The following is a 13,286-nucleotide window of genomic DNA, read 5'->3' on the forward strand; positions in this document are numbered from 1 at the left end:
GACTGCCAGAAAGCCTCTAGACCAAAGCCCAACTCCTTTCACCCTCCTCCACACCCCCACCCACCCATGTGCATCCTGAAACTCCCCTGCCTGCTCAAATTCATTCCAACAGACAAATGCAATGCACAGATTGAACATACTTCTACACACACTGTACACCACAACAATAAGAACATAGACTTTATGCATTCATGCATGTAATGTACAAACTGATGTCTGTATGTACGGAGCTGCACTGAATACATACGCCCTGGACTGTATGTATGAGCAGACACTGAAGCATGATGTGCTGACATCAGACAAAAAGAACAGAAATGCATTAAAGTGTGGAGGAATCCTGATCCAGCATGATGTCACCGACAGAGGCCCGAGGGCCAAGTGTGTGTGTGTGCGTGTGTGTGTGTGTGTGTGTACACGTGGGTGAAAGGCTGAGTAGAGCCAATGTGACTGAGTGAGACTGTCCTAAAGGTTGCTGAAGCAAAAGCATCAGTGTATCAGTGTATTGTCTGTCTCCAGTGAGGAAAACGGAGAGGAAATCCTTTTCCCCACCCCCTCCTGCTGTGTTTGAAATGAAAGATGCCGACGAAGAAAAAGAGGACTGGGATTATTCTGAAGATGATGATGGCTGTTGGCTCTAGTTTGTCTGGGAGGGCTCCCTGTCCTTGGCTGCTCTGTCATCGCACACAACACAGACAGAGACGGACACACACACGCACGCGTGGCCCGCTCCCACGTGCAGCGCGGCCGGCCCTACAGCGGTGATGAGAAAGGGTGCTCAGCTCATCGCCCCTCTGCAGATTGAGCCAATCAGAAACAGCCCCTCGGGTCAGATGGTCTGATTTCTGTCACTTTAGATTAGTATCAAAGGATTTGACTCTTGCTCATAAACACTCAGGCGGGATGATGCAGGAGCTGTTTGCATTCAGCAAATTCACTGTTTACTGACTTCATTTGATGTTGCACAAGCTCCAGCACACTGACAGTCCTCTCGGACGGACAACAGTCGTATGTGGCTCCAGTAAGACACTTCTAAAATATTACTTATACCATGTTTTGTTTTGTTTTTTGATGGACATAAGTAGAAAGCAAAGAAAGACAATAATAATTTGATTTTTATAAGCTGCAGAGACACTGCCAGAGGACAACTGAGCACTGGGAGGTACTGGAGGGGGTGGGGACACAATCGTTCAAATGCATTGTTTTGCATCTATTATTAGCACAGGTGCTTCATCACAGTACTGAATCTCACTAGCTAACACTTTCAGACACTGAAAGACAACAGTGTTAGTTTGAGTTCGTTTTATTAACATAAGCTGCAGATCAACCTCATCAAACTTGGCTGTACAGCTATTATCTCATCATTCATAAACAAATGAGTCACACATGCATTTAGAGGCAAAAGCTAACAGGAGCTTAGAAACATGATGTCTGTCCATCAAGAGAAACACGATGCCACCAGATTACACTGCATCTCCTGTTTCTAGGCAACACAATATGTCTTAAAGGAACATTCCACAATTTCCATTGCTCCAAGGTCATTTCAAGTTTTGCACTTTTAAGAAGACAGATTTAAAAAGATAGAAAATTCAATTATCCAGAAGAAGTCTGATCAATTCCAATAAGACGACCTTTTGTCTACTTGACTTTTTAGACCAGAAAATGATAAAGCAACATGAATATGTGTGATATATATTCCTATCTTAATGCGTGACCCCTAAACTAATCTTTAATTTAAGTAGTTGAAATTACAAAACTTTTCTGTCTCTTTCTATCAATTTTTACATCTTGATAGATCACAAATAAAGCAAATGCAAATCATTACAAATATCCATGCATTTATTTGTACAAAATTGGCAGGGAACCAAAAGAAAAGAAAGAAAAATACAAGAAATAACAGCATCTGCCCCACCTACCCCCCCGAATCCCTTTGGCTTCAAATCAAGAAGAAGCTATTTTTGTTTATTGTTGAAATGAGGACCTTTTCATCTACAAGCTATTAGTTGCTTTGCAACTGTAAGACCAGCTAGCCAGAGACGTCTCTGCTTAACACAGAGATCCAAGTTGGAGCTGTCATTAAGTAAGAGGACTAAATAAGGAATTAGCTGGACAATATGCTCGACAGGATCTCCTATTCCAGAACTCTGCAAGCCTTGGACACTCCCGTACCATATGACAAAATGAAACTGAAAAACTTGAAATTACCCTCTGGAAGTTTCAAAGAGGGAGATTCAAATCCAGACAGATGGTTTTTCAAAGTAAGTCATTTAATCACTATACAGTCAGTCATATTTAAATTTCAATATGAAGTTTTCAGCAGTGGTTAAATTGTACAGTTGATTGTGAAATTCAAATTATTATGGTCTTTCTTTGCTTCTATAGTGGAGGTATGTAGAGATAACAAGGTAGTGTGTCTTTAGCCTTCCTGCCAGCTGCTGGATGTCCTTGGTTCTATGCAAATTAACTTCCTGCTGAGCAGATTTCTTTGGATAGTTTTGCCATCTATATCAGATGAGATGATTAGAGCAGGATGACTGAGCAAAGCTCAGTGGAATTTATTCTTTAAACTCAACTACTGCTGATCACTGATGACTGTTGTTCTTACTCTCTGCAGGCTACGAGCTGCATTATTTGTAACTGAAATAATCAAGGGTCATTTGTGAGTGTGAAGCAAGCTCGGGTGATGCTTTGGCGTAATCACAGTACAAGTTTAAGATTTAATTTCTATTCTGGTGAAGATTTGCAATATGGTCCTAAATTTGCACCTCTGATTGGTGTGTTTATTGGTGGAAAAAAAGCCTGTGTTTTCTTGGCAACATCTTCTGCCTCCCAGCCAGCGAAGTTTCTTTCTCATCTTTTATGGACGTCCTCCACCGAGTAGACAAGGCCAGATGGATGACTGCTGCTCTCTTTGGTCCTGTTGGCAGCGAGACCAACAATCCCATAATGCTCTCCAGAGAGATGCAGAGAGCAGCATGCCAGGAACACTCTGCCGTCTAACTCCCACAGACACCTTGTTTAGTGGGCGGCTGGTTGAAAACACACACGCACGCAGGCTGCTGGTCGCCGCCACAAAGATACCGTTGACAGAGTGAAGACACTAATTAAAACATTGAAAATTAATGTCCATCTGTCACCGTATCCTTCTGGAGCTGTATGTGGAGCTCAACCACTTGTTCACATGCAGCACAAAACCACACAGAGGAAAGATTTGTCCACCGACTCCTTTCCAGACAAAAGAGTTGGACCCTGAGTGGACTCATCATTGTCCTCTTTAACCCTAAAATAGTCTTACAACTACAAGTATGGTGCCTCGGACCCCTGGATTGAACGTGGGCCCATGTCCAGAGTCGAGTTATCTTGGATGAGAGGATGGGCCAACTCAAATCAACTTGGTATTTGGCAAATAAACCTCTGACCTCAATCCTATTTAAGTTAATTAGAATATTATAAGTACAACTTGAGTCCTGTTGGGTAACACTTTATTTCAAGGGATGTGCATAAGACTGTTATTACACTATCATAACCATGTCATGAGTCTTAATGAATGTTTACGACTGTTCTAATAAAGTGTCAGATCGTCAGTTGACTTTGTTCAGGATGCCTTTGTTTGACAACTTGACATTAATCAAGACAACATAATCTGTCAATGTCTTTGTTTTGACAGTTTGACATTATCAACATTAAGAAGCTTTATGGTTTAACACTACATTATGCTGTCATATGTGAATGATTTTGATATTGGCTGCGATAAGAACAACATAATGACATCTTTATGACAAGTCCAAAATATACCACTTAAATTACTCATGACACACTTAAAATGGTCTCATCATTATAGAAGAATCTGACAGTGTAAAAACATTTAATGACATCTTTATTACACGTCCAAAACGTATCACTGTAGTTGAGATAAAGTAAAATAATCATGACACATTTATAATGGTCTCATGACGGCCAGTGTCAAAACAAACCACATATGAAACATAAACAGTTTCTTTAAGTTTGATAATGTCAAGTTGTCATGACAAAGATGTTGACAGGTTATGTTGTCTTGACTAATGTCAAGCTGTTATAATAAAGACATCTCAAGCAATGTCAACTTTGAATTAAAACTTCATAAAGATTCCTTCATGTTCATGACAGGTGTCATGACATTATGACAGCGTAATAACACTGCGCACTCATTCAAAGAAAGTATTGCTATAATTTATATTTATATAGCTAAAATCACAGATGAACAATTTGTCTCAAAGGGTTTCACAACCTGTACAACATGCAACACGTTCTATCCTTTCATTTCATACGATGAAAAACTCCAACAAAGGAAGAAAAATTGAAGAAAAGGAAGAAATCTCAAGAGAATCAACAGAGGAGAGATTCCTCTCACAGTATGGACAGACATGTAGTAGATAGAAACAGCAATAGTAAAACTACAATGTGGAGAATCAGCATTAGGTAAACAGAGTATGAATGGAACATGTTGAACTTGACTTGAAGCTGAGCCCTTCAGACAGTTTTTATTTAGAGAGTTGGGTATCAGACGTGTCATCCTCCACAAACAGATCCGAGAGGCTCGACTGCTCCTCTCTCCGTAAGCTCCTTCCCCTTTCTCGTCCCTCCTCTTCTTACCATGCTTGGGTAAAAGTGTTTACCAAGGAATGGGTGTGTCCACCTGTCTCAATCCATCTGAGCATGTCCTGACCTGATCTGTGTCGGGGGACCACCACACTGTCAGTTGACCTTCTCCTCCAGCTTCTCTCCTGTCTTCTTCTCTGCCTCTTACTAACCACCCTGCATCCTAACGGACACCTCGCGACTATGAGTGGGCACAAATTACCGTCCTCACTGGATCCAAATTGTTACCTTTCAATTCGCTGAATCTGGACAAAGGCGATTCAGTCAGCGTCTAATGATAATGCAGAATGTCTTACTGAAGAAATTAAGTTATTTCAGGTCACAGCAAAAGTGTCCATTTGGACAGTAGCTGCAGAGTTGTTTTGCCACTTAAAGAGGCTGCATCTATAAATGTGTTACAGTTATTCTTCACAACTGAGAATAGCAGTACTACCTATATTAAAACACTTAATGCCCACTCATAGCAGCTTTGTCTGATTGTCCACTTCCAGACCACAACAAATGCACAAGCGGATTACTGTACCTCATTTTAAGTCCTCCTATTACATAGTGATTAATTTAATTGCCTTGTGATATCCAAAGGGTTATAGCCAAATCCATTTCAATGTTCAAATTATCAAATTGAAATGGAATTGTTTTGGGACCTCGCAGTCAAAATAGGGAGGAGAATTTGGAATAGAGGGTACAGTGGTTTGTTGTCACTGTTTGGTCTGTGATAGGAGGCCATGTTTCCAAAGTCAACTTCAGTTTTAATGATGTGCCCCTGGCTCTCTGTCCGTCCCATCAGGCTCTGGGGTGGACGACGCCGTGGGAGAGGTGTCCATCCATGTGGAGATTTTCACTCATCCCAACACTGGGGAGCACAAGGTCACAGTGAAAGGTAAAGAAAAATGATTTGTTTCCCCCTCTGGAAATTGAACCAACGGGTCAGTAAGCACAAGAGTTCATTGTTCGGTTTAAATCCCAACTAAAGGGGACCATACACATCCATCTTTAAGAGGAAAAAAAAAAACGATGCAGTTATCTTAATTTTGATTGTCCGAAAAACTTATGGCCTGTTGCTGAAGATCTTTTATGGCCAAAAGAGCAGAGACAAACAGAAAAAAGGTTAGCACTGCAAAAATAATTACCAAAATCACACAGGCAGGAAGTTTGTTTTTTGTTTTGTTTTTTTCAGGAGTATTCTAGTCTCAAACCAGCATGTGTGAGTTGGTTTAAATCTAATTTTAACAAAGCAAAGACGGTGCGTTAATGAGCCAAGAGCCTTTAATTAGAGTCCCCAATACCTCAGCTTTAAATAACTTTAGGAATTGTTTCATGAAGAGAAGGCAGATGAATGCACATTCAAGAGTAACAAGTGATGTGACTTGAACCAGTAGTTTTGACCTACTTAACCAGACATACAGTGACTATAAAAAGTACAGAACCCCCTTGGAAAAGCACACATTTCATTGCTTTAAAACACTGAATCAAAGAAGAGTAAATGTGGCTTTTTTTGACACTAATCAATTAATCAAGAAAATGATATTTTATACACGTTTGCATGAGTATTTACCTTCCTTTAATAGGTCACACCTACCCATTGACATTCACTGGTACCCCTACATTTTATTTATTTACATATTTAATACTATTAACATTCCCCATCTTCCCCCATCTGTCTCATTGCTATATTGCGTATGTATATTAATGTATGTTTAATATGCAAAATGTGTAGTGTGTTTTTTCTTCTTTTGACAGTTTTTTGTTCTAATATAAAATGACCCTGTGAACTTAAAGTCAGGATTGGAGAAGTCATTTGGTTGTAGAAGTTTCATAATTAGTTAAATTGAGGAGCATGTAGTCAAGGGGTTTCAATTGATTTTACTAGATAGTATAGGAAGGAATGATCTAATAGAAGAATAAATGCATATTTCAATTTAAATTAAATTTTAAAAGCTTTAAAGTTGGTAAAAAACTGTAATTTTGCAATGTCAAAGGCAAAAGTCTCTACATGTTTTAAGTCATATGTATAAACAGTATAATATAGGCATAAGAGTCGGTGCCTGACTGCTTTTCAGCTGCCAAAGAAAAATATGACTTTATAATGAAATCCCAATCCTCCCCTTCACTGTCTCAACAAGAAGCTGAAAATGAGGCCTTAGAGAGAGCCAGTATTTTCTTGTTCTGAATTTTCTCTTTGCTCACACTTCTTCTCTCTTTTCACACATTTTCCTCACATGAATCTCTCTCTCACCAACGCCTCTCCACTGTCTTTCCTTCCATCTCGTCTTCCTCCATCTCTTCTCTCCGACTCAGTGGTGGCTGCCAACGACCTGAGGTGGCAGACGCAGGGAATATTCCGGCCATTTGTGGAGGTCTACATCATCGGGCCTCACCTCAGCGACAAGAAGAGGAAGTATGCCACCAAGTCGAAGAACAACAGCTGGGCTCCCAAATACAACGAAACCTTCACTTTGTGAGTAATAATGAGGGTTTCTCCAGGCTTCAATAAGTTAAATTGAAGACTTTTTAAGACATTTTAACAACAATTATAAATGCAATTTAAGACCTATTTCAGCTCCTGTGAAGGATATGATTTACATGACTGATGTTTAAAGACCAGAGCAGTCTAGGACTCATCGTTGTTTGTTATTGCGAAATTATAATGTTGGGCTCGTCTTGCACTCTTGCAACCTGTCTAAGCCTCTTTGCACTTGCTTCAACCATATATCATAAATTAAATAGGAATTCAACCTATTTAATATACTGTCTATGGCTCCAACTCAACATTTGGACTGCTATACTCATTTTTGAACGCACAGTTGCTATTAAATGCTCCCTTAAACAAATTCATGCTTTGTGACATGATGAGGTTTAACCACATTTAATGGGGTTGAAAGTGAGTGATAAGAGATCTTAGACATTCAGACAGAATATCACGCAGTTTCCAACTAGAGATCGACGTTGGGATCCTGGTTGCTGCTCATTGGGTGTGAGTCCCTGCAGACACCCTGAATAAAGCTGATGATGAGTACTTATACTACAATGAGCAAATAGATAATAAATCTCCTCTCTGCTGCAGCACCCTGAGTAATGAGGTGGGCCCCGAGTGCTACGAGCTGCAGGTGTGTGTGAAGGACTACTGCTTTGCGCGGGAGGACCGCACCGTGGGCATGGCCGTCCTGCAGCTGAAGGACGTGGCCTCCAAAGGCAGCGTCGCCTGCTGGCTGCCGCTGGGTAAACGCATCCACATGGACGAGACGGGCCTGACTGTGCTGCGCATCCTCTCCCAGCGCAACAACGACGACGTGGCCAAGGAGTTCGTCAAGCTCAAGTCCGACCAGCGCTCTGCAGAGGAGGGCCGCAGCTAAGAGACACGACAGACTTTAAAACCACGCCGTCAGTCAGACGTCTCCATCTACTGCCCCGGAGCTCTCCCTGAGCCACTGCTAGCCACTGCCCTGATGATCCAGTGTTGTAAAAGCACAGATAAGACAACCATCACCACACATACAGTGCTGTAAATACATTCATTTCAGTGGAGAGGACACAGTGCTAATCAATTCATCACTAATTTTCTTCAAAAAGCACCAGTGTCTTTATTGTCGCAGATATTATCAGCCATCCTTTTGATGAAAAATACATAGAGTTTAATCATAGAGCATATATCCACTCTCCTCTATCTGCAGAGGTGAGTCATGCCATACATACACACACACACACACCTCGTTTGACTGGTTATTAGGGTGAGAAATATCTCGTAGCCTTCAATGCTTTGGCTTTCTTTCTCACTTTCCTCAGCCTTTTTTTGTCGTTTTTTTTTTTTTTTTTTTTTACTTTACCCCTTCCACTTTTTCCAGTTCCTCTCTCGTCCCTTCCCTGGCCTGCACCCGCTCAGAGAAGGGACCGCAAGTGCCAACAGATAATCGTTGAAATATGCCAAGACCAGCCCTAAGCACAACAGGACCAACTGTCCAACTGACCCATTAACAACAACAACAGAACGGCTGCAAGGCCTCAAACATTCCAGATATTGGGTGGGGGACAAAGCACTATTTAGTTATGGTAATTTTTAACATTTATTTATTACTTTCTTCCAAATTATATTTATATTTAAATATATATCATAATATATAATATATGAAGGACATATATAAAGTTATACGCAGGTTATCCGATGGACGTGTGGTACTTGAAAGATTGTCCTCGTCTGTCTTTCTGTCCGTCTACCCTGTAACAGAGCACACTGCCTGACACCCTCAATGCCTTCTGTCATGATGACCCTTGTGCAGTATGTCTGTGACTGTATAGAGAGATTAATCTGATGAAAACATCGAGCACTGTTATTCATCAGAGCATATGTGTGTGAGAATGATCGTGTGTGTCCAAGCGTGAGTGTGTTTGTAAGACGTTCTAATGTTGACCTCATGTAGCCACCCGTGTTGCCTGTTACTTGCAAATGTTAATCACGGGAAGCCATCGCAAGCAGAGAACATCACACAGAGTGGGGTGTTCATATTCAGATTAGATTTTATAAGTGTCTTTTTGTTTGGGGAGGATGCATCTTACATCTTATGATGGTTATTGTCATCTTTTTTTTACGTTGCTGTAAACATTCCACGGCTGGACAGCTCTATACTGGGTGAGTGAGAGGAACACGACAGAGGGAGAAAAACTGCCACCTCCTTTTCTTAAAGGGACAGCTCAATCCAAAATCACAAATGCATATTTTCCCTTTACCTGTACTGCTTTGTATCCATCTGTATTGTTTTAGTGTGAGTTGCAGAGTTTTTGAGATTGGCGGTAAGGATGTCTGCTTTCTCTTGAATATGATGGAACTAGATGGCACTCAGCTCGAGCTGCACAAACTGCCAAAAAAAATACATCTGAAAAACTCAAAAGCAATGCTTATTCCAGAAATCATCTTGACCTACACCCTCCAACTGTATGACGCCACACAGAAGATGGCGTGCATCTCCTCGTGGATGGGAGGTTCGTGCTCGTGACAGCGTGGGGTGTGAACATGACGGGTGGGCAGATCAGTCCAAAAATATCAATACTATGTCTCTTCTTGGCAATTGATTCTAGTGTCACTAGGATTGATACCGAAAAAGGGTTTCAGTTTCTGTCTTCTACGTTGTGCCATTTTATGTTTTACACACAGTGATGGCTAAATGAAAGAGGAGCTTCATTTAGAAACTTTTCACAGCTGTGAATGAAAATGTGTTTGGTAGGAAGGCTGTTCATTACAAGAGATGGAGAACTTGTTATATTATGTGATATATTTTCAAACTGTAATTGCTCATCAATAGCTGTTACTTTAGCAGACCAGTTAAATATATAATCAGACATTCAAATAATACATTCAGCCCATTTAAACTTATTTAAATGAATTATTTTAACATAATTGAAAAAAATAATATACCTCAAACCTGAAATATGAAAGTAACTCTTGAGTGTAACTGTGAAAGGTATAGGATTCCTATAATAAGGGAGATTAAGTCTATTGACAATGAATTCACCTCATAAATAATAATGATCCTCCTACATTAAAGTATGTAAGTCGCTTTTAATAATAAAAAGTATCATATCAGCGATTCTGGTCCTCTGTTACTTTATTGGATCGAAACCAAATTTTGGGGTGTCGCCCACCCCTAGTAAAGAATAATCGTGTCCTCTTCGTCTGAGCTGTAACATTACCATCACTGAGCTAGCTAGCGCGGCGATACTGTAGTTTGGTAGAAAGTCAGTAGTTCCTACATGAAACTGTTCACAACAGAGTCTGTGGAGTTTCTTGAGTTATTGGATCATAATTTCTGGAAAAAGACAGTTTGAGTCAAATGTATTTTTTTGGCACTTTGAGGACCACAAGCCAAGTGCCATCTAGCTTCATTATACTGGAGAGAAGGCCGACATCTCTATGGCCGTTATCTCCAAAACTCAGCAAAGGCCATGGATAAATAGTGCTACAGGTAAGAGAAAAACTCTGTGTTTTTGATTTGGGGGGTGAACTGTTCCTTCATTAAAAAAAAAAAAAACAACTCGTCTGCATGTAAGAAGATAATAAAAACATGTCCCTGAGGTAAAATATCTATGTGGGTTGAAAAACCACATACCCTGCACCCAGGGAGAGCACAAAAATCACTAATCATCTACCACCCATGATCATAATGATCCAGCTGCAGAAGCTGAAACTCTGATCCCTGATACTCCAGAAGTCAGACCTCTGCTAAAGGGCTGCAGATCCAGACTGTATCAGGTCTGGAGCTGACATTTAAAAGAGGGCCTACAGTTTAGTAGAGATGTAGTGTGAAGACTTAGAAGCACAGGGGTCTTAAATGCACCCGTAATAACACATTTTTACTCTGATCTTTCTTTTGTTTTCCAGCAATTGTTTATGGAATGACAGGAGTTACATGTCAAAGCTTCAATTCAACACAGTTAAATTTATTTATTTAATCAAGAGTCAGTTTCATGTGAAACAAAATGTTTTGGATTCCCTTTTTCAGCATGTCTGTTTATTCAACTTCTATTTTCATGAATGCCCTTTTTTTAAAAGATAGATCGGTTTATTTATCTATAAGAGGTGTGTATGTTTGTTGTGAACAAAAAATTATGTGGGCTTCAGGACTCGAAAAAAAAAAATAAAATAATGACAGGGTGTTTTGCCTCTACCCCCAAAGCACTTGATCATAGATGAATAATTTAACAAGCCCCCTCTTTTGAACAAGGTGTAAGAACTGAACTCTATGCATCTAATCTATAAAAATATATGTAGACGAGTCCTTTTTTTGAAGCAGTCTTATAATGTTTACATTGTGGATTATTCTTCTTATTATATATCAGCACAAGTGTTTGTCTGATATGTTGTAAATGCTGTCTCTATTGTAATGGGCCAAATATCACAGCTGTAGTAGAGCTGATTAGAGACTGAAATTTGTTTGCGCAGCTTCTCAGCACAGAGGAAAATAATCTGGAACAGAGAGATCAGTTGTTGTTGATTGGCGTTGTAAATAGCTCGGCTGTAACAAACACATGTCAGACTATGTGAAGTGAAGTTTGCTGCTCTTTTGTAGACTTGAATTTTGCTCCAGGTGACGGGGCAGTTTATGGAAATTATGCGTGTGGATGCCTAATCTGGATATGTAGCTATTATTGAAAGATAATCGAAGGCCATGTGCACACTGGAAATGAATGCCACGCAATTTGCACAAATCTGGTCATTTAAAGGGATGGTTCAGACTTTTTGAAGTGGGGATGTGTGACGTACTTCTCCAAAGGCGATGTATCACCTACAGTAGAGCACATGGAAGAAGTTAGGCTTCAGGATTTCCTCACAGAAAGCACCTTTTATCAAAAGCTTGTCTGGCAGAAAGAGCTTTCTGACAGAAAGGCTTTAGGAAGTCACGTCACATAGTTCAAGAGTAACAAGGCCCACATTTGGAACAGCCTGTAGTGAATGAATAGTTTGAGGCCCAAGTGATGCTTATTAATGACTTTTTTGACATTTCTAGATGTAGTTGATTTATTTTCTTCAGTTGTCTTTTATTTGTACTCTTATTTTTCTGTTTTCTGTCACAGTTTGGTCAGATTTAGGCAACAAAAGTACTTGGTTAGGTTTAGGAAAACATCTTTTTTTTTTTTTTTGGTTGATTATTGTAGACTGTTAAGCAAGTTTTAGAAAGCCCTTTCTGGCAGACAGCTCTGAAGGCAAACCATGTGCTACAGTAGATGGTGGTCAACGTGCCCCCAGTCTGGGGAAGCTACAGCTACAGTAGTGATGTAGGAGCTAATCAATGTGCTGCTGTGGACAAGGTCAGCAGTTTAGCCATCTAAAAAAAATGAAGTGAACACTTTATCTTGAATATTATGCTTGTGTGACTTTGGTGTCAGACTAACTGAAGTCAGAATAACAAAAACAAATCAATCGAGGCAGCGGTAGACCAGAAACTCCCATGTTCTGTGAGGTAAAATGACTTCTGTCCAAAGGAGGCTGGTTGCATTAGAGAGATATTTGGCTTATATAACAGAGGTTTTCCATCACAAAAGGCTGTATGTTATTAGGCTATGTTCTATATATATCATACACTTAAAATTATATTGATTTTTAAGGTGAGCCTTTTTAAGTGACTAAAATCCGTTTTGGGTCTGACCCTGTCCACAGCAGTACATTGCTTAGCTTCCTACACCAGTACTCCCACTGCTCCTAGAAACGTGTCAACCACCATCTACTGTAGGTAATACACTGACAATTAATAAGTTCCTCATACAACCCAGTTTTAAAGAATCAGAACTATCCCTTAAGAGCCAAATAAATACACCACTACCTTTTGAATTTTACACTGGCATTATACTGTCATGTAGTCTACACTAAAGACAAACTAGCCATCTAACTGAACTAAGTCTCAACGTGTTTTGTCACTCTCTGGTGTGTACAAGGTCTTTTATTCAAGGGGACATCTGCACAGCCTTTTATTAACTTTAAATAACAGGTTCACAATTGTCACATAGCTGGAAATGCCACGAAAAAAAAACCAACTTTATTTATTGCTGTTGACAATGATTCTCTAGTCGAAGGCGCTCCTCCTCCTTCAGAGGCTCAGTTTGCGTGTTGGGGTATCGGACTGGCATGTGGAACACGGACGTTTAAGGGCAAGGACAAAATGTTA

At 40.0% G+C, this 13,286-nt stretch overlaps 1 protein-coding gene across 1 annotated transcript in view; it reads left to right on the plus strand.

The window, feature by feature from the left end:
* unc13a (unc-13 homolog A (C. elegans)) overlaps positions 1–9,012 on the plus strand; it is a 63,674-nt gene extending 54,662 nt beyond the window's left edge. Inside the window, exons 41-43 of the mRNA XM_084722934.1 lie at positions 5,423–5,515; positions 6,934–7,093; positions 7,700–9,012. Of these exons, the coding sequence (XP_084579060.1) occupies positions 5,423–5,515; positions 6,934–7,093; positions 7,700–7,988 (542 nt within the window). The 3' untranslated portion in view covers positions 7,989–9,012. The remainder of the gene's footprint in view (positions 1–5,422; positions 5,516–6,933; positions 7,094–7,699) is intronic.
* Positions 9,013–13,286: the final 4,274 nt, after the last annotated feature.

The sequence above is a fragment of the Lutjanus erythropterus genome, chromosome 7 (genome assembly GCF_056507025.1).
Source record: "Lutjanus erythropterus isolate fLutEry1 chromosome 7, fLutEry1.hap2, whole genome shotgun sequence".
NCBI lineage: Eukaryota > Metazoa > Chordata > Actinopteri > Lutjaniformes > Lutjanidae > Lutjanus > Lutjanus erythropterus.